General features: G+C 47.7%; 1 protein-coding gene across 1 annotated transcript in view; it reads left to right on the top strand.

Annotated features, from left to right (window-relative positions):
- Positions 1–25,208, top strand: part of fgfrl1a (fibroblast growth factor receptor like 1a) — a 57,396-nt gene extending 32,188 nt beyond the window's left edge. Inside the window, exons 4-8 of the mRNA XM_076012329.1 lie at positions 15,037–15,114; positions 18,048–18,326; positions 20,492–20,664; positions 20,743–20,923; positions 22,482–25,208. Of these exons, the coding sequence (XP_075868444.1) occupies positions 15,037–15,114; positions 18,048–18,326; positions 20,492–20,664; positions 20,743–20,923; positions 22,482–22,978 (1,208 nt within the window). The 3' untranslated portion in view covers positions 22,979–25,208. The remainder of the gene's footprint in view (positions 1–15,036; positions 15,115–18,047; positions 18,327–20,491; positions 20,665–20,742; positions 20,924–22,481) is intronic.
- Positions 25,209–27,125: the final 1,917 nt, after the last annotated feature.

The raw sequence follows: 27,125 nt of genomic DNA on the forward strand, positions 1-27,125 counted from the left end.
ACGGGGAAGAAAAGCGAGAGCTGGCGAGCGCAGGTGGCCCTGATCAGAGCCGGGCCGCGTTCTCCTCAATAGACAGCTTAGCGGCCATTATACGGTTGGAAGGGTTTGTCCCCTTTCTCCGTCGTTACCCTCAGGAGGTCATTACACACACACTCACGCATGCACACACACACACACACACACACACACACACACACTCACGCACACGTTAGGGGCCTTTTAAACGCACATATTAGCTGTTTTTTTTACCCACATTTTCCCCAACTTTATAACTCTTTCGTTTTCTTCATTTACGTCATTGTCGCGTTGTGTCATCTTGTGCGAGCTAAACATCAAACGCACACATACTCACACACACACCAACCCCCCCCCCCCCCCTCCCCGACCCCTCGGCTCCATTATTGCGCCCGTCCATTGACGGAGCTGCTTGTTCCCTCTGAAGGAGTCTTTCCTCATTAGTCTGGGGATTTTTCTGCCCGGCCCTGCAGGCTCCTTTTGTCCCAGCGTGGACGGGTTATTAGGCCTCTTCCCCCTCACAAGCAGCGGCGCCACCTGCTGAATGGAGCCCAGAGGAGCGGCGAGCCCGCGGAGGGCAGAGCAGGGCCGCGGCAATTAGCACAGACATGTTTGAGGAGAGGCCGCTGGAATAAAAGAATCCAGGAGTGAAGAGAGAGCGAAGTTCTTTTGAAGTCGCACGCAACTTTTGTCTGCTTTCTTTTTTCTATCTTTCTCTCCGCGGCTTCACTCCGTCAAAAGACGGGCCCTTCAGCACGCAACCTCTCTCCTCCTTCCTCCTCCCCCCTCTCTGCTCTTTGCTCTCACCGTCTGCCGGAGAATGCGACTGGCTGCGTCGGCGCTGAAAAGCCCCGTATCTGCCGCAGCCTCTTTGAAGTCCTAATGACGATGTGAAGAGCGAATTATGCTCACAGACCCTCCCTCCCATCCCTCCTTCCTCCTTTCTACCCCGCCACGCCAGATTCCAGCGGTTACATCTGGCTTTTCTTACCCTTGCATCGTGGACATGCGAGGGCGCGCGGCGGGCGACGCGCTCGCTGCGTCCAGCAGCGACTCTGCCTGCTCGGCAGACGAGCAGGAAGGTTTATTTTATCTCACTTGCTCGTGTGTTTATCAGCTTCATGCCCCGACTTTGCCGTTTTATCTCACCGTGTTGACCCTCCGGTGCGGCGGGCAGACTAAATTGTGTTTTTTCCACCATGCCGTGTCTCCGCTTCAGGGAGTCTGATAAACACGCTTTATCACTCCTGTTTTTTTTTTTGTTTTTTTTTAATTAAACAATTTGAATTGTGCCGTGTAGGATCCGGAGTCTGGGCACACACAGTGACTGGCACAACAGTCGGCCCTCACTGGAACTACTGGCCTTTAGTTGCTTCTTATAATCATTTACGTCTGCAGAAGCAAAGCACAGGCTGACGGCTCAGTCGTGGAATAATTCAATGAAAGGGCCCAAATAATGGCGTTCGGTCAGTCTACAGCATTGCTTCGAATTATAATCAAGTCAAATCTAAAATCCAACCCATCTTTTAGTTGTTTTGGTTCCTTCATTGTGCAAATAAAGTCTCAGTTCAGATCAGATCAGCCCCTTGTGATGTCACCAAGCTGTGTGTTCTTCCCTCTGAGGCCTCCTCACTGCCGCCTTTTCCACTTCCAGTCATTTGGAGCATTCAAGAAAGCCTCGGTTTGGAAGCAGGAAGCTAAAACCGGGTGTTTTTGCCTTTAAACAGCGGGCTAAACATCCTGTTTTTCTGGGATTAATCAAGCACGGCTGCCACGCTGAACTCTTACGACTCACTCTTAATTCTTGCCTGGCCAAAGTTTTTCAGTCCAGATCTTTGCTTGTGCCAACGCTATTATATCAAAATGTCACCGTTCATAAACCTTAACGGTTTTAACGGAACTTTCATCATCATCAAGCTCTTCTTTTTAAATGTCAATAAATATCTACAGAGCTCACGAAAACTGCATATTTAGCCCTTTGTTTACAGCCTCCTGTTTAATCCGATGCTTTGTTGGAGCTTCCTCGGGTTTAAAATGGGACAAAACACACATACAGTGCATCAGTGATGAGACTGAGATGAGTCCCCAGTAACTCTGACTGGCCAGAAATGATCTTGGAATTCCGAACTGACCCCTCATCTGACTAAGCCGTGTGATTCACAACAGATTTACACTTATTCTCAGTCTCCGGAGGAAACAAAATGCCCATTTTCAATGCAGTTTTGTAAAGACCACAGACTGTAGCGGACGTGCTCCCCGCTGCAGACTCTGGCAGGGCAGCGTGCTGCCAGGGAGCAGCGTCCCACTGGGCGCTTATAAAAGGCCGCACCGTCATTAATCCCCTGAACGGCTCTGACTAACACAAATGAGCGTTGAACGGGGCGGTTCTGCGGCGTGAGTCCTGTTGAAACGCGGCCCCGGCGGCGCATCGCGATGAGCGGCTTAGTTTTACATTGTTGTAAATAGTTGTTCATCAAAGGCGGCCTGTCAGCGTGGAGCTCCGGCGCGGCCGAGTGTGCCAGCGCGTTTGAAGTTTAGCACTGACGGCCGCGTGCTCTCAACACATAGGCTCAAAGACGTGCCAAGGGGCATGTAAACACACGCTGGCAGACGCGCGCACGCACGCGCACGCACGCGCACGCACACGACACTGTGGAAGCACTCCTGTAATATTTCAGTGTTTGCAAAGCCAGCAAATTTACTGTATCGCACGTGTACGACACGGCTGGTGCAGGAAGACTCGAAGTTTAACACCCGGGCGGTCGTTTTCACTTCCTTAATCAAAATAACGCCACGTGTTTTCGGTGCCTTTCCAGACAGGATGCAGGGATGCCCCGTGTGCACACCCGGGTGTGAGTGTTTGCACCGCCGCACACAGTAGCACAGTGACACTGTGGCGTCGCTGTGCCGACGTACAACCAGGTTTAACTCGTGTCGCAAGACACGGTGGTTTCCCAATGGGTGGAATTAGCAAGATTTTGTCAATTGTCTCCAGAGCTGTTTGACAGTAGCTGGGGGTCCCACTGGGACGCTGGCAGGGAGACTCTGCAGATCTGTTGGGGAACTTTCAGCAGTTTGAGTCCATCGGATGTGTTCAGAGGTGATTTTTCCAATTTGACACTGCCGTCTCTAAAAAACTGTTTTCATTGCTTATTTCTTTGGGAGTGAGATTGACTGAGATTTCAGTATGTACTTAATAGACCATCATTTCTAAGCAATTGTATTTGTATATAAGCATTATTTTAGGCATTATTCAGTGTTGTCGTTCAGTGTACAGTGTTAGTGGATAATTTGTGAATAGAGAAAAGGAGGGAAAGAAGTACTTTACATTATGCAGATGCAGAAAATCCACCAACTCTCAGTAAAAGGGTACTAATTTGTAACTTTTCAAGTTTTGTCTTCATTTTATATGCATGTAAAACATGCAGGTTTGGGGGGGGTTTTTTGTCTTGTTTTCTTTTTTGTCTTTTTGTCTTTTTTTTTATTTACCAAATAATAGTCTGGCTGAAGTCAAAACCTGCACTCTCGTGTGAGGTAACACTTGTGCGACGCACGCCTGCTGCTCATTAATAAAGGGAAGGAATTTTCGCTCGTGGGCCTTCTTTTTTTTAACATCACGCTGGGAATTTTGTTGCGAGATACAGATGTTACAAACAATCCCCCGGTGTTGGTGGACTTGATTTCATTTTCAAACCGTGCCGCCAGGTGCACTCGGCCATCTGCAACCTCTCACGAGCGCACCCGGGCCCTTTAAACCCCCCCCCCTGCGCACTCTGCATATCTAACGTTGGCGGCATGTCGACTCAAACGTCGGACCCGCGGTGTCGGAGACCCCCACCGGCCCCCGGCCCTGTTAGCGACGGACAGAAAGCAATTTCTCCAAATCATTCCCATCACGGCCCTGGATGGCTTCCATCTCGTCCGGCTGCCGAGCGGAGGGTCAAGGCCGCGTGCGTCTGGTGCGGATCCAGCCGCTTCATCCACCACATCGCACTTGACCTCCGAAACATTGCGGCTGGAAACGGAGACGAGTCACAAGTGGGATCGGAGATGTCACGCGGCGTGTTTTCCGTGTAACAAATCGGACTGGACACTTGTGTTTCTAGAAACACGGAACACTTGGACCCCCCACCCCCCCTCCGCCCCCGACTGAGTGTTGTCACACTGCTTCTGGGGAAAGAGGGAGAGTGTGGCGCCGCTACCTCCTCACGCCTGGTGGGTGTTTGTTATTAAGAGATAAACAATCAAGCAAACGTTAAGAAACAAAAGCAAATGTAATTCTCCTAAACTTACTGTGAGTATACTGTTCATTAGACTTTGCGCATCTGTGCTCTGGCCTGTACATTAAGCGCACACAACCAGATGACAGAAATGCAGATCTTTGGGTTTTCAACCAGCTCGCGTCGTCTTGCTGCTGGACTCTGGACAGTAATTGCCCTGATTAGCTCCTTTCTTGCCTCCAGCATCTGCGAGGCCAAAGTAAATTTGGCATCATTTAATACAGTGAGGCTACAAAGGATTAACAAACACAAGGATAGAGTTACGTTATAATTATAGCCATATCGTGGATCCATAAAAAAAAAAAAGGCTTTCAGTGCTGAGAGGTCTGGAACTGTTTTCACCCTGGAGAAGTGGTACATTTTTACTTCTTGGAAGCAGGTTTTATTCCTCATGGACCCCAGCCATGACTCTGCTTCTCCCAGGGTGGGATTAGTTACCTGGAGCTCATTCTGGGTTCTTGTCGAGAGGAACCCGGGAACTTATAGGTGCTCTGCTGCTCCCTGTGACATCTCTGTTACTCAAGACGGCGGCCCGACCTTCATCCTAATCCAGCCGCTTTCTGCCGGGAAAAGCTTCAGCCCGAGACTTTCTCAGGGGCTAAACGCGACGGGCGCCAGATGTTTTTCGGCCCGTCATATTTTTACGGTCGCCGCTTTTTCGGTTTCCATAAGGGACCGTCTGGTTTGTCTCCGGAGGTGCTCGTCCACCAGAAAGGCGAGAACAAGCATCACCAGGCCTCTTTCGACACAAGGAAACTGTTTTGTTTTTTTTAAAGCCAGGAGCTTCAGCGCACTGGCGACGTGGTAATAAGAACAACCAGGGTTCTGTCTGAGCCCGGTGGGCTTGACTTGTCCTGTGTGTTAGAACTTCACCCCGAGAGACGGACCGCCAGACACGGCCAGACTGCGGTTGGTGCTGCCAGCTCGTGTGGATGCTTCTAAAAATAAAAGCAACACACACGCACAAATAGCCCTGTCAGAAGACAATTTGCGGATTGATATATTGTCCCTAAGAATACCACGGTAAACGGTTGGAATGTTTATTGTTGCCCTTTAAGTCATTGTGTACGCCGCTGATGTAATTCCAAAGAAGACTCCACACTCGGGTAAAATATTTCAATTTTCCTCATTTTTTTAAACCCCAATTAAAATGAATCTACTTTGTGTCGTCTTATGAAGTCAGCCAGCAAACAATTGGCCAACAGTGCCAGAGTAACTGAGGTCATCTTGACAAAATCAGTAAATTATTGATCTTGTCCATATTTTTTCATCTGAATGTGTCTGTGTGTGGACAGGGTGGAAAAAAGCAGGTCGTTTTTTTGTTGTTTTTTTTTCTGTCTCACTTTTTTTTCACAGCCGTACAGCCGTCACAACCTTCAAACAGCTATTCATACCTCTCTCACTCACACAAACACACACACACTCAACCACAGGTGGCTGTAATTAGTGTATTGAGCCCATTCATGGCTCGGGATCAAACTGCCCTCCACTCGGCTTCAGAAAACGCAGAGCCCTGCACAGAATCACGCACACAGATAAACTCAGTGCAACTTTGACGTTTGTTTCCTTTCTTCTCTCTCTCTCTCCCTCTTTGTTTCTCTCTCTCTCTCTCCCCCTCTCTCTCTCTCTCTCGCTCGCTAATGTGCCGCTGACACTGGAAAAAGTGTTTTTGTTTAGTCTGCGGGCGGAGCGGACCTGCGGAAGGTTACGCGCTCGGCGTTTACCTCGGTCCGAGGGCGAGGGAACACAAAAGGTGTGGAGCCGGGGATTATGGGCCAGATAAGACCCGCTCTCAAATTTTGCACGGTCGGGTGATGTTGCCGCGGTCAGCACAAGTCGACGCAGCCGCGCCAGCCGGCCACAAGGTTAGGAAAGCAGAAAGTGAGCAGGAGTCAACTTTTCGCATTGATTGCCATTTGTTCTCGATCCTGCCTAAATATGTTCAGCTTCAAGACAATGGCTTTGTCGTGGCATTGTGGGATTAAAGTGTAACATGAAATTAAGAAAGTAAAAGATTCATTCAGTTAATATTGTTTAATCCAGAGGCCTTTACAGCCATTATTCTTTATCAAAGACTTACTTCACCTGACGCTCAGGGTGGGAAAAAACTGCCTTCACCAGCAGTCCAGTTGTTCTTAGCTGTTGGTGACGTCATAGCTTTAATGTGATGACTCCTTGGAGGAAGGAAAATCCGTCCAGAATGAGTGTAGTTCCACATATTCATTCGTTTTGCCTGTTTTGATTGGTTCCCTGCGGGCGCAACACCTGTGGGCTCGGTGGGTGAAGCAGCAGCTCTTGCCCGGGAAAATGAGGAGGGTTTGTGTAAACTTCAGGTTCCTGAGGCTGGGAGGGAGGTGAAAAATGTTCCCACTGATGGGGAAGTCTGGACCGTCTGCACTCTGCCAGATGGAGCCAACCAGACATGGGCAGATGGAAATCCCCCCACGTAGAGCCATTAAGTCAAAATCACAGAACTTTGTGACCCCAGTTTTGTCTTCCAATCACACAACCAGAGACTTGCCAGAGTAGCTGAACATTGACGAAGCTTCAGAAAAGCGTTGGACTGGCAGGACTGTTTCAGAAGTCATACTTTAGCACAGCATGTGCTCCAAAACAAACCTGAGCAGGTAAACAAGTCACAGGAGATTACACACAGATGGCGCTATGATGTCACTAGATGTCATGCCACCGCATTTTATTTTCTTTCTTATGAAGTCAGTTCAGTTCACATGTTCAGTGGATAATTTTTTTGAAACCTCGCATCGCCTGAAAAACTGAAACACTTTAGAATTGCTCGGTGTACGTCAGTCACTCACAGGCGGCCGAATGTGAACATTTGACTTTTGCACGCCGGCGCACTTTATAACTGAGGAAATGAGGGGAAAGCTGTGCGGCACCGCGAGTTACGGCCCCTCCTGCCGAAAGGTCGCGTCGAAGCAGGATGGAAGTCATTACAACAGTGGTTCTCAAACTTTCTCTGTCACGCCCCACCTTGGAGGAAGAAATTTAGAAGCCCCAAATTTGACATGGCTGTGTCTTGAGGGATCCCGATGAACCTGCAAGTAGTCCCATGTCTCTAGGACAAAGCTGACTTTTGACCCCATAGACTTGCATGGCATTAGGGTTAGCGATAAGGCTGGAATTAGGGTTAGGGTTAGGGTTACTGCTGGAATTAGGGTTAGGGTTAGGGTTACTGATGGAATTAGGGTTAGGGTTTCGGGGTTCCTCATGGGCTAGAAGCCCCAAATTTGACGTGGCTGCGTCTTGAGGGATCCTGATGAACCTGCAAGTGGTCCCACGTCTCTAGGACAAAGTTGACTTTTGACCCCATAGACTTGCATGGCATTAGGCCAAGTTGTGCCGAGACACGATCCTCCATTAGCAGCGGCAGCTGAAACGTTGTGAGGAGGTGTGAGGGAGTGTGTGCAGGGGCGGTGCGGGGCGGCTAGGTAAATTTTTGGGGGTTTTTCAAGAGAGGAGATGGTGCGAAGCGACCGCGCCGAGTGAGATTTATGACCTGCGGTCACAAAACAGACAATCATAAACCAGCAAACCTCCACTTTCTGTCAGACAACAGTTTACACGACTGATTAACAGCTTGTGTGTGTGTGTGTGTGTGTGTGTGTGTGTGTGTGTGTGTGTGTGCGCGTGTGTGCGCGTGTGTGCGCGTGTGTGTGCGTGTGTGTGCGTGTGTGTGTGTGTGTGTGTGCACGTTTTAGCATTTAACCGGCAAATTCAACGACCTTTATCTGTTAAACATCTGAATAGAATAGAAACCTTTATTAATCCCACATTGGGGAAATTTGCGTAATTACAGCAACAATACAGTGCAAAAGAAGGAAAATTATATTGATAAAAGTAAGACAATAAAAAAATGAAATAAAGATATTTATAGACTATGAAAGGACAAACATATTTACATTATATTGACAATTTTACAAATTATGTATTGACAGATTCCATCCTCAAACACAAAAAAAACGTACGTTGATTATTTTTTCCTTTTGGTTTTTTTTTTGTTTGAAAAACTCCCCTCGTCCACGTAATCTGGCCAAGAAAATACCTCATTCCCCACAAGTGCCACAAAGCTTCTCATTTATGCGATTACACATCCTGCCCTAACAGGTTGAATGGAGACAAACGAACGGTTGCCTGGGAATACACATGAGGTTTTTGCCCTTTTTTTAAGTTTTCGAGCCAACAACACACACACACACACACACGGACATTTCCGTTGCTGGCCTTTTTTTTTATATATTCCACTGGCTTCACTTTTTTTCAAAGGTAATTGCTGTGGCAGTTTAGGGAAAATTAGACAGAATGAATTATTCCCGACAAACGTTTGCTGTCCAAAAACACCTCTCAACTATAAACACGTGTTAAATCCTTTTGACTAATCAGCGCGCTCAGTCAAGTGTGTCCCGTAGAATCAACAATCTGTTAATCATCTCATTAACCCGCATTTAGAAAAACCTAAGCACCGAAATGAATCACTGGCTGAGCGAACTGCGAGGGGATTCGGCTGCTCTGTGTTTTTCAGACTCTCTCTGTCAATTAGAATTTTTCTCGGCGGGCGTTGGACGTGTATGTGTGATTGCTTTTGGTTTTGCAATACCTAACCACACTTATTAATTTCCAAGTAGAACACCACACACACAAACACACTGGCAGACTGTTTCAACAAAGCTGCACACACCAAATTTCCAAGGAACATCAGCACGATTTCAACTTTGGATCTGTGACCGCAGCATGAAAATTGAACCAATTGTTATGAAGACACGGGGTGTAATGTTGTTATTTGTGGCCGCGAGATTCGGTGAAATGCTCTTGGAATGACTGCGGCTGAAGAGGATAGCATGTGTGACATACAGCACGAGTGTGTGTGTGGACGTGCGTGCGTGTCTTGGATGCCCTTTTCTTCATCCTCAAACAAAAGTTCCTCCGCTGCACGCGGTCAGATCTCTTGTTTTGTTCCAACAACAACAACGGGCTCCGAATAATGACGGAAAGACGCGGTGTCGTTGCTCCTGCTGGAATCGACGGATCACTGGAGTTATCACAGGGTCAGTGCGCCGATGGCCAGCCAACACAAAACTCAGAGGAAGCTTATTCTTATGGTCGTCGGGGTAGACTGGCTGTTCCACCCAGGCTTGGTCCTTGGCTGGTACAAGAAGTTCTTATAAAAGCGCAACCACAAAGGTAGGAATTCTGGTTGATATTTAGAAGCTGGTTCATATTTATTATACTTTCTAATTTCTCTAAAGTTTTCAACATGTGGCTCTTTTCTTGAAGTCAGCAGGGCTGCGTTCTCTTCAAACACTTAGTGGCAAATGATAGAAATTTAACAGGATGTTCCGATCATTTTTCTTGCAGTTTTGTTCAGCACATTCCGGTTTTTCAGTTGCGGCCTTCCTGATTTTTAACATCGTAGTGTTAATTTCTCTTATTTAAAGCGTTATTTCTGTGGTGTTTAAGCACGAAACACACAAATTGTATCTATATTGTACAGTATCGGGTTTTCTTTTCCAGTGTGCGAGGAGACGGCTGCCAGAGTTTCCCATCATATTGACACAAGGTGGAAGTTATTTCCTCCGTCAAACTCCAGAATGGTTTTGTGGATTAGAACCAAAACCGCCAGTTTAGTGGCCGGTAGAACGTCGGCGGAAACTTCAAATTTGAAGGAACTTTCCCTTTTAAAGTAAATACCCCGCTCAGGTCCAAGGAGGGGGGGGGCGGGGGGGGGGGGGGGTGATCGGATGCAAAACCGCGACCTTCAACCGCCTCGGCCGTGTTTGCTCTGCAGACCAGAAAAATTACTGCCCGTCGCCCCGACACGGAGTTGGAGTTTCACAGCTTCGCCCGCAACGCTAGGCGGCAGCGCGTCGCTTGCCTGTCAGAGAAATAAAATTAATAAATAAACTCACGCGAAGGGATAATTGCGCCCCAGCAGCAGCAGTCTGGTTCGTGGACGTGCGCATGATTTGTGTGGCTGTTTGTTGAGAGACTAAACCTGAGCTCAGTTTTTGGCCGTGATGCTGCTGAAACTAGCGGTCGTTGAATTCCGGCACAGAAGCATCACGCCAGGAGCAAACCTCTTCACACACACACACACACACACACACACACACACACACACACACACACACACACGCACGCACACTGTCCACATATCCAGTGTCTCTATATTAAAACCAGGAAGGACACGACCCTTTAGGAAAACACTGGCCCCCTGGACACACACACACACACACACACACTTAAACCGCACACAACTACACACACCGGCCTGTTCGGAATCACATTTCCGAGCCGTGTCCAATGCTGCCTTGTCTCTTCGGACCCTAAAAGTAAATACATTAAAGGGTTACACAAATACACACGCACACAGAGCCACACAGAGGCACCTCGGGCCAGAGAATGTGTGAAATGCGGCACAAATATTTTCTCCCCCGGCGGATTGAAGAAGGCGCCAATAGCAGCGGCTCAGAAGCGAGGAATGGAACTGGATGAATGACGAGAGGACGGAGCTTGTAAACCTGTTGACATTTTTGGCTGTGAGCTGCACCGGCGGCCACGGCGAAGCAGCGTTTCTGCACTTTTCGGCCAGAGTGTCTCCGATCCGGGAGTCTGTTTCTGCGCTGTGTCGAACACAAACGCTGATTTCACTGGTGCGACGGAAAGCCCAACACTGCGTCCTCCAATCGAGTCTGGCCGGTTTAAAGAAAACGGACACCTTGAAGGTTATCACCTGAGCTGTTAAGATCTCTGGAGGTGGCGGGACTTCAGATCCGTAACCCTTCAGATGGGCCGATACTGCAGGGAAGCCCGGCGGCTGCCCGGCGGCTGCCCGGCGGCTGCCCCGCTCGTGGATGCTCTGATTAGAACGTCGTAAAGAAACACGCAGCAGATGCATTCGGGTTCACCCGATCTGCTGCATCAGGTGTTCCAAAGGCTTTCGGTCAGCGCCGCGACGCGATCGAGACGTCGACAGGATCCAAAATTAGTTTCGCTCACATCCACGGCGAGAGTGAAAAGTCTTTGATTTGTCTCATTGGTTCATGAGCAACGCGTGGTCGTCTCGTCTGTGCTGTTCAGACTGCAACTGCATTGGCAGACGTCTGCGCGATTTCGATCTGACGGTATGCTGTTGATACTAATACGTTGATGTCGCGGATCCCATCTGTGGCACACGGAGGTGCAAATCCAGCCTAAGGCCGTCTGAAAACACTTCTGGTGGGAGCTTTCCATGATAGATGTTCAATTGATTTTTTGTGTTGTTTTGTTTTGTTTATGGCTGTTGCATGGACAGAAACTGTCTGGCTCAGTCACATTAATATAAACACTATGGAAGCGTATGGCTGCCACACTAACAACATGAAACGATCACGGCTCAGTATCATGTAATTGTGTCAAAATGTTCATGCTTTTGCTGGATAACTTTGACCTTGTTTCATGATAAAGAACCGAAAGTAAACTAAACAAGACTAGTTTGTCTTTCTATGCGTGTCCAACTGAAGCGGCGTGTGTCCCTTGGAGTTCCTGCTTCACCATGGCCCAAAATGTGGATTTTCCAAAACTTCAAGAAATCTCGACGCTTCATGCTGTCCTGCTGCTTCATGTAGTTTCAATTCGTCATCATTAAATAACGAATAAAAAAAAAAAAAAATAATAATAATAATAATAATAATAATAATAATAATAAAAACATGACACTTTACACGTCATTGCATGATACTGAAACTTTCACTATCATGAAATAAGGCAATAGTCTCAAGTAAAAATGTGAAACTTTCACCTAATATTCACTAGACACAGAGCCCCCTTTTTTATTTTCTAGGATGGCAACAATAAGCTTCATTAAAACGCAATCCTCACTTGATTTTTTTTTTTTTTTTCTCTCTCTCTCTCTCGTCACCTGCGGTCTTCCCGGCCTGCGTCAGGAGCTGTTTTGCATAAACACGGTGAACACCCTGAAATGGTAGTGGAGGAAATGCAAGCTGTGGAATCGTAGCAGTAAGCGGATCCGCCGAGGGGTCTGCCCTGCCGGGGTGAGCGGGCCTGGCAGCGGGCTGGGAGCGGCGCTTTGCCGGCTGTTTAGGGTGCTGAACCGTGTTCTCCCCTCAGATCAGACGGCCGCGCCGCCGGGGCTTCAAACGGGCTGCCCTTTCACAGAAAACGCCCGGCATGTGGCGGGAGGGAGGGAGGGAATGCCAGCACCTCAAGTTACCACTTAGTAAAATAGCGTCCAAATGCATGCATTCACTGACACACCCATATTGGGATTCATTTCTCTCTCTCTCTGTCACACACACACACACACACACACGTATGCAGTCGAGGTTTTGCAACCACTGCCACTACTACTATTTATACCAGCCTTCAAGATGCAGGTCACGCCTTTTATTATTTTAAAATGCGCCTCGCAAACCATCCAAACAGTGAAGCTCCCCTGATCCACAGAACCACCAGGGGTGGGCAAACTGTGGCCCGGGGGACCATATGCGGCCCGTTAAGCTTTTTAATCCGGCCCGCCAAACTTGAAGAAACTCAATTAATCGTGAGTAAGTCATATATGTATATCATCCATTTATTTCAGTGTTTTAAGAGTCATTTCAATAAAGAGCTAAATACCGTGGAGCTACAAAGACGCTGGGTTTGGTTGTAACTTTGCTCTTGTTCATTTTCAATTGACAATAAAGCGCATGCGTTTTAGATCTTGATATATTTTTTCTCCTATGAGGTGGCTCACCAAGACACTCCATCCATCTGCTCCTGCTCCCGCTCCACTATCAAATTTTAGGACCCATGAGTGAAAAAAAAAGTTTGCCCGCCCCTGCGCTAAACAGACTGCGGGGCGGCTACATCTCTTACAAGCGTGCACGCTCGTGGTTGTCTCTACCTGCAGGGGGCGCTGCAGATTTCGCACACAACTTCCCCCAGTAACTGTCGGCAGGTGTTGGTTAAAGTTCCACGTCCAAGCTGAGTCTCGTGGACTTCCACAGACACACACACACACACTCACACACAGGCACACGTCATGTATTTTGACAGGCCCGATATGAGACAGCATCGGCCCCTCCCGTTCCTATTCAGGGGGCCTCGGGGAGACGCGGGTTCCATCGTGAACAGATGTTTGTATCTTTTTGATAATAACTCTTGGGAGACGTGCTGAGGGAGGGAAACTGATACGCCAGCATGAGACCTCGCAGCAAGACGATACCGCAGGTTACGATATGAGGCGCGTACAGTTAAACCTCCTCCACAAGGGTCCGGCTGCAGCGGCGACACAAAGGGTGGCTCCGAAAATGGGCAAAAACGCTCTTCAGTTGTTTGAACTGGAGAGAATGAGAGGTTTGTCAGCAACACGATTCAAACCTTGATGTAAAATATGTTTAAAATGTAAAATGGAAATTCAATACTTGTTTTTAAACTCACTTGTGATCATTAAATTCGCCTTACATACTATAAATACTGCTCCTAAAATTATAGTGCCCTAAAAGCAACAGTAAAATACATGTAGTTTTCATTGTCACAATAATGCACTTTTTTACATAGTAGTGAAAGTAAAGGTTTTGATATTAAGATTTATATTGAATAGACATTATCTTTGGCTCTAATTGTACTATAATGCTCTTCAAAAGAGTGAAATACCAAATGTTATTGTTATGTTTTTATGCCTTTTCTCAATAAACATCAAGATAAAGCATCAGTTCAAAACGTTTTGAGACCTGAAACAGGAACAGAAGATATACGGGAAATACCTCCCACACTCCTGGCCAATCAGACAGTGCTTATGTAAGATCACAGACTGCCATGACCTCTGTTCTGCTGGGTCCTGCTAATTTATGTCAACGTAACTCTCTTTTCTTGAGCTCGGTCCATACCATTTTTTCACCCGGAACTCTTGAGGTTAGATGATTCATGATAATTAAAATGGGCAGTTTTGTGTTTGTCTGCCGTCACTGCAGTTTTCATAAAGCTCTCAGGAATTTTTATTCTTTAAATGAACATGTTCGTAGTTCAAAATCAGCTTTGTTCAAGAAGATTTGTTGTTTATTTTTTGGTATTTGTTTGGTTTCTTTTGTCACTTCCAATCCAAAGTCTTGAGGTTTTTATATGGAGAGATATTAATCTTCTTCTTGTTTTACATGATCCAACAAATACTGAAAGCAGCTGGGAGGAGGGAAAAAGAAAAACCTGCTTCTCATAAAGCCTAAAAATCTTTTAATCTGCGTCTCCTTTTCAAGAGCGAACGTTGCTGACGTCCCGCGTTTGCGTTGAACAAACAAATCACGAGCACGTTTCCCTGTTTCCTGTGAAGCGGCTGCATCGCGTTCACCTATACTGACAGATGCTGATAGGAACCGAAACCCAGACTCCTCCCCGACACCCACCCCCACCCCCCCAAAAAATAAAAAAAAAAACGTCCAGACGCTCTTCGCGTCACATTTGTTTCTGCTTTGCAGTTCATCCGGCGCCAGCTCCCACCCGCGCCATAATTCATGTTTATTTTACTGTAACTGGCAACCCGCTGCAGCGCGGGAATCAAAGCGTCTCCGCACGTCTGGACGTGAGAGCCAGCGTTCGGCGAGGCGACGGCTGCTTGGCCGCGTGGCGCTCCTTTTATAAGCGTAGGATGTTCTGGATGTGTCAACTTAATAATGTTGTTGCTTCTCTTTCCCTTCCCTTCCCTTCCCTTCCCTTCCCTTCCCTTCCCTTCCCTCCTTCTTCTCCTCTCCAGATGATTCCAGCTCCAGAGTTGGATCCGGCGCGGTGAGCAGCGATTCCGCCCAGGCTCCGGAGCTGGCCGGGAAGCTGGGTAACGACTCCCTCAACTCCTCGCGATTGCACTTGCACACGTTCGGGCTTGGCAGATCGCACAAAATTAAAATGTTGCTCTGGATGTCTGCCCTTTGTGATGTCATAACGGGCGCCGATCACCTTCCTGGTTTGGGGGGGGCGACGTGTGTTTTTGTTCTTGTTCCATCCAAACCTTTGGAACAAAACATCAGCGTTAATCCAGTTAAATCTCATTTTTCCGGTAGACTGCAAACACGGGGCTAACTATGCTGTTTCCTGGATAACTGGAAACCTGACCTTCTCTGCCGGAGTTCAGGATGAAAAAAAGAAGCCGGGTGTCGGATTGACTCTCTATTTTCTCAAAGTATTTCCTGTGAAATGTGTGAAACCCAGCGGTAATCGCCCCTTGTGACTCCACCAGGGGTTGTTTCTGTGTGTTTTGGCACAAAAGCAAGAAGTGAAGGTTTCATTTCTTCTCATTCTTGGGGTAGTTTTCTGGCAGGATAGGGACACAGACACATTGTCTCCTCCTCCTGCTTCTCCTTTCCTCTCCTCTCTTCCCGCTGCTCCTCTTCCTCTCTTCCTGCTGCTCTTCCTCTCCTCGTCCTCCTCCTCCTCCTCCTCCCCCTCTCGGCGGTCAGGCGGAGGGTCACTGGTATTTTTACACTGTCGAGTGTGACACTAAAATGGCCCCCGAGACTCAAACTAAACTCTGCCCTTTCAGACTCTCGGCCCCTCACCTTCGCCTCGCTCCGCTCCCCTCATCATCACTCCCTCGCTCACTGCTTCACTCACTCACTCACTCTTCCTTCTGTTTTTCTTTCTCTCCGCCTCATCCTCGCGCCCCATCCCCCTTCACCTTTGACTCTCTGCTTTTGTTTTCTCTCAAATCCATCTCCACTCCGTTTGTCCTCGGCCTCGCTGCCAACGCTCTGCTCCGCTCATGTGTGGACGGGTGTCAATTCTTTTTATGTGGCAACCCTGATTTGAACTCTGCTCTTTCCCTCTCCATCTGTTTTCTCCTTCGCTCCTGTTGCTCTTGGTCGAATTTTGACAGCATAAATCCGTTCTTTCTTCTTTTTCACTCGCACCTTGTTGGCTTCTCTCTCCTGTCCCACCAATAATCCTGCCAGCGCTGCTGCTGCTGCTGCTGCTGCTGCTGCTGCTGCTGCCGCCGCTGCTGCTGCTTCTCTTTTTCTCTCGGCCTTAATCCCGAGCTAAATCAAACATTGCCAGCGGGGTCAATTATTAATCGTCATCTCCTCCTCTTCCTCCTCTTCCTCATCTTCCTCCCACTCTCTGCTAAGATGTGTTGACCCAGTCCGGTCACAGTTCAGCTGCAGTCCAGTAGATTTCCCTGGGCTCGGGAGGGGGACAAAGGCTATAGGCTTAAAATTCTCCCAGGTATGTTTGTTTTGTCACTCTGCCCGGCTTCCTGACGGGGGCGCAGACTCTGACTCTGAGGGCTGAGTAACGCGTGCTGCGGGGCCGTACTCTCTCTCTCTCTCTCTCTCTCTCTCTCGGACCGACCAGAGTCCACAAAGGCCGTCACATAACTCTCCTCCCCTGTTTGTTTACCCAGAGCTAGAATAATAGCCGCGTCCAGAGGAAGGAGGAACGCAGTAGGTAGTTTGCCGCGTGATTTACGGCCCCAGTTGATGGCGATGTGCTGCGGGCTTGGACCGCGAGGGCTGTAAAAATCAAGCGCTCCAGTGAATAATTTCCTCCTTCTGGCTCCCCGTTGGATCGTATTTTACGTCTCTCTCTCTCTCTCTCTCTCTCTCCCTCTCTCTCTCCCTCTCTCTCTCTCTCTCTCTCCCTCTCTCTCTCTCTCTCTCTCTGTCTCTCCCTCGCACGCATGTGTTTCCCGCCGGTCGTTGCGTGTCCAGCGAGGAGCCGCGTCTGCGTGCGAGAGTTAACACATGCTAACGCACGACGGGAGACAGATTTGCGAGCGTGTCCGCCAGGTTAAGCAGACATTTTTATTTATTTTTTTCTATTTATTTATTTTTTTTCTGTACAGCGCGAGGAGGTACAGGTTCTGAGCCCCGTTTTTATGACCGCCGACATCCGCGCTGGCGTGTTCGCAGCCGTGTCAGACAGCAGTTTCGTGGCTTTCTGGGTTTTTACGGCCGAAATCCCAGCGACGCGTGATTTGTGGTATAAAAGGGGTCTTTTTAAAGAGAGCAGCAGCGGCAGCAGCAGCAGCAGCAGAGGGGCCTGCGGGTGTGGATGCAGAGGTGCTGGATCAGTGGAAAACCAGTCATCTGATGACGGTCCGGTTTCGGGTTACACAAGCATGTCGGCGTCAGGGCAAAAGCGATTCACACATTTTCTTTGCGAATGGGGAAGTGCAGTGGGGAGAACTTCATGGAAGTGCCTGTTTCAATCCTCAAAGTGTGGATTTTCAGAATGTTTCTCTCCACCCTCCATCTTCACGGGAACTTTTTTTTTTTTCCCAGGGGAGCTAAAATAAAGAGTATAATCAATGCTTTTCTGATGTAAACAGACAAACTTACATGAGTTTTCATTTAATACATGAACATAAATTGAGGGAAGACATAACGATGTCAGAACCCAACCATGAACCGTGCCTTTGTTTCCCCACAAATAGGGACCTCCTTGAAAACTGATGGCATCCAAAATTGTCTGAAAACACTTCGGACAGCACTGCGAACTGCATACATGGAAATTATTAAGAGCCATAAGATCTAAAGTTGTTCTTTTATTTAAAAAAAAAAAAAAAAAAAAAAACACATTAGTCTAATTTTACTCTTTCCTCATCTGTTTTCTTTTCAGTCGTTACATTCTGCTAAGTCTATTTCTCTTCTTCCCTTTTCAAGTTTAAATTCTTTTTTTCTTTACTTCTGACATTTCATTTTCAAGTCGCTTCGCTTCGCTCCCTCAATCACACAGACACCAACTCCTCGTGTCCCCTCTGCCCTCTCGCAGTGCATCCGCGCTTCACCCAGCCGTCCAAGATGAGGAAGCGCGTCATCGCTCGGCCGGTGGGCAGCTCGGTGCGGCTCAAGTGCACGGCCAGCGGGAACCCGCGGCCCGACATCGTCTGGCTGAAGGACAGCCGCCCGCTGGCGGACGAGGGCCGCGGCAAGAAGAAGAAGTGGACGCTGAGTCTGAAGAACCTGACGCCGGAGCACAGCGGGAAGTACACCTGCCACGTGTCCAACACGGCCGGAGAGATCAACGCCACCTACAAAGTGGAAGTCATACGTGAGTCGCAGAGGATTCCTGCCACTTGTCGCCGTTGGAGGGAATTTATGTCCCATAAATCAGAGCTTATTATGGAGTTTAACGCCATAGATCGCCATCCGCTGACTTGGAGAAAGACATGAAGTCCCGGGCAGTTACGTGTGATTCACGCGTTAGCATAGCTAAAAAAAAAATTTTAAAAAAAGCTAGACGCGTCGGCTAGCCAAGAACTTAGCTTTAGCTTTGCGTCGTTGAAGCCGGAAACCATACTGCTACGTTGGCCTGCACAATAAGGAATAGTTCTTTGTTTAGGGAGACATGGGATGAAAAATGAGACAGTTTATTAAAATGACGTGACCCCCACTCTGTAAAGTGATGGACGGACGTGTTTTTAAAGTGAGTCTGACGTAAAGTTTGAAGTCGAATGGGTGTCAGTGGTGATGGAGGATGGGGGCTTTATTTTTAAAACTCTGATATTTCAACAATAAAGCATACAAGTGAAAAACAGACTTCAGTAGACACACGAGCCTAAGAAAATACAAATCTTAACCAAAAATTGTTCTAAAAATGAAAGACCCCTTTCATCAGTTGCAACAAGGAAACATGTTCATGCATTAGCATAGCGGCTAATGAGTTGCACCAGGAACATAAGTCCAAAGCGGTTTGGTTTTTTTTTTATTACTTATCCAGTTTTTATTGTTCTTCAGTGTTTTCGTCAGTAAACATCATTAATGTGGTGTTTCTCAGTCCAGGAAAGAGAGCCAGCTACACTTTGCCTAAATAAGGTCAAGTTTTACTGTTCACCAATGATTTTGTGAGACGCGGCTTTATGAGGGAGTATTTTTATCTTAGAGGTCATGTTGGATAGCTGTGCTCTTTCTATAAATGTGTGTGCGTGTGTGAGTGTGCGTGCGTGCGTGCGTGCGTGTGTGAGTGAGTGAGAGCTACATGTTACAGGATGTGATGGCTCTTTTGAGAACATCAGAGCTGCTTCACACCACATCTGTTGCACATTAAAGTACAGATGCAGACGCACGCACGCACGCACGCACGCACGCGCACACACACACACACACACATCTGGATTAAGAGGAAGTAAATCAAAGTGCTGCTCTCTTATGTCAAATGTCATCGTTTCACAATCACTGGGGATTTACTCAGCTGTCAGTCACCTGCGCGAATGTTAGACGGCGTTTCTGAAGTTTCAGTCAGAAAACCCCCGTCAGGATACTGGTGTACTGGTGTTGTGTCGTCGCGTTCCATAAGTCAAGACACACGTGGCGCATCAGCAAGCCTGATTCAAAAAAAACAAACAATTACCTGTCCTTTTCTTGGCCTTATCTACCTAAAACACCAAAAAAACAGTGTTCTTTATAGTTGAGTACAGGGCTGACTGGCGGGGCCATGATGGGTTCTAAAATTCACCCAGGGGCGGGGGGGTGGATGGAGTGTTTTGGTGACCATGGGGGGATATGTCAATTGAAAATGAACAAAAGCGTTACAAGAAAATGTGTCTTTGAAACAGTATTTGGTTCTTTATTGAAACGACTCTTAAAACACTAAGTAATGGATGAAATACAGCTATTTTATGTCTTATTTACTAATATAATTTCTTCAAGTTTTGCGGCTGCATGCAGCCCCCCAATGCCTGGTATAGTAGGTCAACAACTTATTATCATTTTCCTTAAAAGCAAAGTCTTTATACCATCCTGTAGGTACCAAGTCCTGCAAGATGGCCAGAAAAAAAAAAAAAAACATACCAAAAATTCCTATACATTGCTCCAGAAACAAAAGTTTGTTGTGATTTTTCGCGGGCCCTTCGGTCGAATTTTTCACAGGTTGCGTTTTCGTGAGATTGCGCTTGCAGGTACAAAAAAAAAAAAAAGAGATTATTGTCTCTGGCAGGTGTGTTTACTCTCCTGCGTAAACCGAGGAAAGAAAAGGCAGAAGCTTAAGATAAGGGCTCTGTTTGTGTATCCCCGGCGCAGAGAGAGGATGTGGTGCTGAACACAGCTGAGACTGTGTCAATAATGGGCGGGAAAAAACCCGGTTATATTCTCTCAGGGTGTGCGCATTCCTTCTGAAGTCATGTGATTTCTTTCGTTTCGAATAAATAGCATTGTGTAAAAAAAAAACAACAGCATTTTGTTTGACTTTCTGTCCGCGTTTCTCTCTCTTGCTCACAGAGCGCACCAACTCCATGCCCATCCTGACCGGAACCCACCCGGTCAACACCACCGTGGTCTACGGGGGAACCACGTCTTTCCAGTGCAAAGTCCGCAGCGACAGCAAGCCGGCCATTCAGTGGCTGAAACGGGTCGAGCCCGGCGAAGAGGGCAAATTCAACTCCACCATAGAGGTGCGGGCACGCTGACACATCACCGCAGTTCAAATCTGCAAGAATCTACATCACCTTTGTGTTTGGTTTCACCCAAAGTTCGGAGAGAACTGCTTTGTGGTCCTGCCCACGGGAGAGGTGTGGTCGCGCCCTGATGGTTCCTACCTCAACAAGCTGCTGATCACCAGAGCCAAGGAGGACGACGCCGGCATGTACGTGTGCCTGGGGGCCAACTCCCATGGCTACAGCTACAGGAGTGCATTCCTCACAGTGCTCCCAGGTATGATGGCGGCAGTCTTCCGATATATGCTAGATTTTCCATCCATCTTTCCATCCATCCATCCATCCATCCATCCATCCATCCAGCCAGCCAGCCAGCCAGCCATCCAGCCATCCATCCATCCATCCATCCATCCATCCATTCATTCATTCATTCATTCATCCATCCATCCATCCAGCCAGCCATCCATCCATCCAGCCATCCATCCATCCATCCATCCATTCATTCATTCATTCATTCATTCATCCATCCATCCATCCATCCATTCATTCATTCATTCATTCATCCATCCAGCCATCCAGCCAGCCATCCATCCATCCAGCCATCCAGCCAGCCAGCCAGCCAGCCAGCCATCCATCCATCCATTCATTCATTCATCCATCCATCCATCCAGCCATCCATCCATCCATCTATTTTCAATACCTGCTTCTTCCAGAACTTTAATAAAAGCAAATCAAAGAGAAAAATATAAAAACCATTGTTGACAGCAAACAACATGGAAATGCAGATTTATCGCAGAATGTTTTGTACCTCCTTCCTCCTCAAAGCGGGGTCTCGCCGGACGAGATTTTACAAGAATTACGGCTCACGCGCTTCACACCATTCAATGGAAACGCCTGCAAATCGCAATTGGACTTTGTCAAAATGTTTTTGTCGTTGCTTTTGTTCTGCCAAAAAAAAACTACAATGGAAACGCAGCTAGTGTCAAACTCACATCGTTATCCCACGATGCTATCTTGGTTGATAATACGCACCTACTTACGTTCGGTCTACAAGGGCTGCGTTTCTTCCTGGACTAGCAAACCTGCTCAGCTGGACAAAGCACGCTGTCTGCTCGCAACAAATTGAATCAGCCGGCCGACTAACACTGGCAGCAAGGTCGATTAAGTGCGCTCTCCTAATAAATACAATTAAAGGTAGCGAACCCCTAACAGCATTTAGGCTAACTAGCTGGTATCCTCTTGCTATTAGCCAACGACAAAAGACAAACGGGGCCCTGCGGGCGCTCGGCTTTCTCCCACAGTCCAAAAACATGCATGTGAGGCGAATTGGGAACTTTAAATTGTCTGTTACTGGGAGCGCGAGCGGTTGTTTGTCTTTCTGTGTGGCCCTGCGTTATAGCGGCAACTCGTCCAGGGTGCAACCCTGCCTTCACCCACTGACTGGACAGGCCACAGCAGCCCCCACATCCCTGGGTGGGTGAAAGAAAATGAAAGGAGACAAAGCGAAGAAGGGAATTGTTTAGCGAAAAGACATCTGGCGCCATTTAAAGGTCAAATGTGCATGAAATTTTAAGGAAGCCCGGTGTTTGCGGAATACGTCTGACAGCACGTTTCTTATTTAGTGCAGTGTCAGGCGCGCTTCCTTCAAGGTTATGTGTGTAAAATGTGGAGATTTTGAGGAAGAAACAGAGACATCATGTGGCCACCATTTAAATTGCAGCGGCCCTTTGACCTCTGACTCGCTAACGCTACGCTACCTTCATGAAGACATTTGAAAACACCCAATCAGTGTCAATTCTGTCGTCTCCGTCGCTGATTCCTTCCTCCCCGTGCAGACCTGAAGCCGCCGAGCAACGTCATCCCCGCCCCCGTGTCCTCCTCGGGCCTCCCGTGGCCCGTCATCATCGGGATCCCAGCGGGCCTGGCCTTCATCGTCGGCACGGCCCTCCTCTGGTTCTGCCAGTCCAAGCGCACCTGCTCCTCTTCCTCCTCCTCCGCCTCCTCGTCCTCCTCCTCTTCCTCCTCCACCTCGGCGCTTCCCGCCGCCCAGCGTCCGCCCGCCGCCGGCCACCGTGAGCGCGGCGGCGCGGGGCCGCCCCTTCAGCCGGCCCCCGGCGCCGACAAGGAGTGCCTGACGTACGAGGAGTACGTGGCCCAGCAGCAGCAGCATCAGCAGCAGCAGCAGCAGCAGCAGCAGCTGCTCCTGGCGCAAGGCGGCGCCGGCCTGGTCCCCAAGGTCTACCCCAAGATCTACACCGACATCCACACCCACACGCACTCGCACGTGGACGGCAAAGTGCACCAGCACCAGCACATCCACTACCAGTGTTAACAGCCCGCCACTTCCTGCTTGAAGTCGGGACAACTCGTACAAACTCCTGGCGCGCGGCGCAAACGGACGTGGGGAGGAAAAAGGATTCGCACGGAAAGGAAATGATAGGAGAGCGGAACGTTGCTGCCAAACACGCAGACTTGTCCGAGATGAAGAATGTAAAGAGAGGAGATCCTTATTTGAGCCCACCGGGATGGAGGCCACTGTAAGGTGAAGTTATAAAGAAAGAAATAAGAAGAAAATCCTAGAAATTTGTTTGCCTTGTAATCGTTTTGTACGCCAGTTATCCGTTTCCGTTCAGGTGCCTCACTTTCAGCTGCAAAACAAATGCAATGACCTGCGGTACTTTGGAAGACAGTAGGAGAGAGAAAAAACACAACAACTTTAGTGCCAGACTTTCAACCTACAGTAAAAACCTGCATTTGTCTGCATCAGTTCAGAATGTATCTCAGGCATCAGCCACAACTGAGCCACAAGGACACACACAAACTGCCACTGCACCCTTTAAGGTTTGTGTTTCGTTTCTGTTTTCTTTGTTTTTCCTGCTCGGCTGCTATCTGGGGACTACAGACCCGAGTCCCCGGTTCTCAAAGAGCGAGTGATTCTGCTTCTTTCACTAAATATTAGATATCAGACGTTGGCACAAAAGAAAAATGCAGACTTGGTTCATCTTTATTTTTGATATTGTGACATTTACCATTTCTTTGCGTCTCTGTTTTTCAGTGTTGGACGATTGACAGGTTGTGCTTTTGTATCGTTAGGTGTAGATAGAAATACGCAGGTGCCTCAGGATTTAGAGCAAAGATCATTTCATTTTTCTGCCATGTGACAAATTTAGACTCTTGTCTTCCTGGGTGCTGATGTTCCTCTGGGTGTTGCCCTCTAAATGTCCACTAGCAGAAACGATGTTGTTTACCTGTTGTGAGTAGATCTTGACGGAAGCAGTTCACACGCGCCATCAATTTTGCCGGTTACTCCGTAGAATCGACCGTGCAACGTCTGAACCGTACCGAACTGATTGGCGTAAGACGAGCAGCGGGAAGCTGGAGGTCGAAGATCGGCGCTCGTACTTTCAAGCCGTCGCGGGGGGACTCGTAAAAACGGTGCCTTCTCCTCTCGGAATGGGTTCCAGATTCCTCGGCTCAGCGTCGGATCGGCGGCCGTGTCACATAAATTCTCAGTAATCTGTCGTGAGATTTGGAGATTTAAGGAGAGAGGGTCATCGTCTCCAGCTCGACCTCTCGGAATTTATTATCGGAATCTTTGGACGTTTCTTCAGGCGTCTCACAAAGCAACCTGAAGGGGGAATGAAACCGGTTTCAGTCGGTCCTCAGACAAGGAGGGAAACTCTTCCCAGGAGACAAGACAATCCAGATGTCCCAAAGATAAAGTCATGAAATGGGGTTTAAAATTATTTTTAAAAGATCAGTTTCAAAATGATATCATTCTAAACGTTCGAATCATAAATGTGCATTTGCACAAGCGGGTGATTTCGGCCTTCGACTTGTCAGTCAATGTCTGTGCTCCGTTCCAAGACTTTTTCGTTTTGGTTCTCACTGCTCCTGGCGGGACTTTTCTCGCCACGGGCGGTGACAACATGACAATCAATATCTACCTTCTCGATCCCGTGCATCCCATCGGGAATCTGAACCACTGCCATGTTTAACCCGCACAACGTAATTCCCCCTTTTTAAATAGTCGCTCTCAAATGTTTCTGATTGTCTTGAGTTTTAGTTTTAAACGGCTGTCCCTCATTTCACATGCCAAAACCGAAGTTAAGTTATTTGCGTCTCGGACTGCCGGTAAAACGAATGTGCACGTGTGTATCTCACCGACTACCACTAGTACCCGTACACACACACACACACAGACATTAGTGTTGGAATAACAGAAGCCAATTGAGGGTCAAATGTTCGTCTTGCGGCTGAGACGCTGTTCTAACTTATTTTCATTTAGACATGTTTGTGTGTTTATTTCATATAATTGGGCATTATACTGCATGAGTTGGAATCTGTGTTCTAGTAGTAAACCTAAGCTATGTAGCATCAAAAAACCCCCATGTCATTGTAAGATACTGTATTTATACAAGCTGATGAAATATATGAAAATTTATCTCAAATCTTCTTATGGATGATATTGTACAGTCTGTTGTCACTTAGGTAAGAGATAAAAAAAATATATATGTTATTTTCCCTTTGTAAGCATATTATTGCGATTAAAAAAAAGGAAAATCTCAGTGTGTTTTTTTTTTGTTTGTTTTTTTTCCTCTCTCCGCCTCTGGCCGCTGGCATCCGGAGAGATTCCACTCTGCTCCCTCCTGCGAGTGGCTGTCGTGCTGTAAAAGGTTGCAGGGATTGTGTTGGATCGCGAGCGCCGCAGCTGGCTTTTTCTCATCTGTCAGCGTGTCTGTCCGCCGAGATGACGGATGGACGCGAGCTGCGTGCAGACGGAGGCCCACAAAGAGCCCCGCGTCAGTCTGTGTGTGACGCACAAAAGAAGAAGACGGCGAAAGAACGCGCCTGAAACCGAGGATGATTGCTAATCACTTGGAGAGGCGTTGGTTTTTCTGTCAAAGTATTTTTTTTCTTTCTGGAGCAAATATCACTTTACAAATGTTCCTCCACAATCCTGCAGTTCCACCAGAATGGCAGAAGTCCATCCTTCACTTCTTTTGCCTGTTCTGTCCCCTCCCAAACGTGTGATCGGTCCAGCAGAGAGCGTCTGTCCTTGCAGAAGGCTGCAAACAGAGGGCTAACTGGGCTGTTTCTTTTGAGTTGCTCCACTGCAGTCCAGTTATTTAACAAAACCAGCTATAAACTGGTTGTGTAATTGAAAACAAATGCAGCCGCTGTGCTTTTCCTGGAAAGTTAAAGAAGCCTTTCACGAGTCAATCTGCCTCTGAACTCGTTTTATTTTGAAGGCAAAGCTGCAGTCGGAGGCCCGACCCCAGCGTTTCTGGCAGGAGGCTGTAACCAGAGGATGAAACATGCTGTTTCCTGGGGTTCTGTTCATTCTTTTTTGGATATTTTATTATGTGAGACCGCTTCACTGGAGTCCAGAATCAGGATGTAAAATTTTGAAAAGTCAGAATAACATGCGACCTTAACATAACTCTTGAGTTCACTAATGATAGACTCATCATTTCATTGTAAGATGTATTCAAAGATATATGCATATACATATATATTTACATATATATGTGTGTGTGTGTGTGTGTGTGTGTGTGTGTGTGTGTGTGTGTGTGTGTGTGTGTGTGTGTGTGTGTGTGTGTGTGCTCTAAAAAATGTCTATTTCTTAGCATCAGTGACCAGTCAGACCACTTGGTATATATATGTGTCATACTTTATTCTCCTACATTCGTGTAATGTATCCATAGTTATATTGTTATTGTTTGTTTGTTTTCACAAACAATAAAAAACCTGTTGCCATGCTGCCCACTTAGTTCGCAGCTCAAAGTCACTGAAACGACGTTATCAGTCACCATCTCCCCGCGGCCTCTGAAGCTGTCAGCTGTCGGCCTCGGCCAAGGACGTGTTTGCGTTCGCGCCGATGTAAGAATTTTTCGACATGTGACCCCACGCCACCGCAGAATGCGGCCCGGAGAAACCAGATCTCGGATTTATCCCCCAGTGTGTGCATCCGGCGTGCGTTCGCGCCTTCGCATTCAGCTGCCCACTTGTGGTCAGATCACTTTTGATACAGATGTAAAGGAGCAGGCATCCTGTGTGAGTCAGACAGAACAGGGACGCAGAGCCGCGGAGAGCCGGGCGAGCCGCGCTGGCTTCGCTTTTCCCTCTCTGAGCCCCAAATTCCATCGACATTGGGTCAGATATAAGATAAAAAAAAAAAGACCATTTATAACAGCTCAAGCTCATTTATTGCCTCGGCGTATTGGTTCATTAACTTTTTAAATTGTAAACATCAGGGATTTAATGAGGGGCTCAGGGGGGCTGCGGAAGGGAAAACCAGCTCTCGGTAAAGGAGGACTGAAAATACACAAAGAGGCAAATCACCTCGCAGGAATCTGCGGGTTTGAAGAGTTTGCCAAGTCAACAGTTGCTGGCGGTGGTGAGAGTTTACATCACGGACCTCTGGGCATCTGGCAAAGCTCCCTGTTGCATGCATTTAGATAGCAGAGCCATAAGAT

Source organism: Nelusetta ayraudi, unplaced genomic scaffold (assembly GCF_046127955.1).
Source record: "Nelusetta ayraudi isolate G7.1 ecotype Tasmania unplaced genomic scaffold, CSIRO-AGI_Nayr_v1 ptg000005l, whole genome shotgun sequence".
Classification (NCBI taxonomy): domain Eukaryota; kingdom Metazoa; phylum Chordata; class Actinopteri; order Tetraodontiformes; family Monacanthidae; genus Nelusetta; species Nelusetta ayraudi.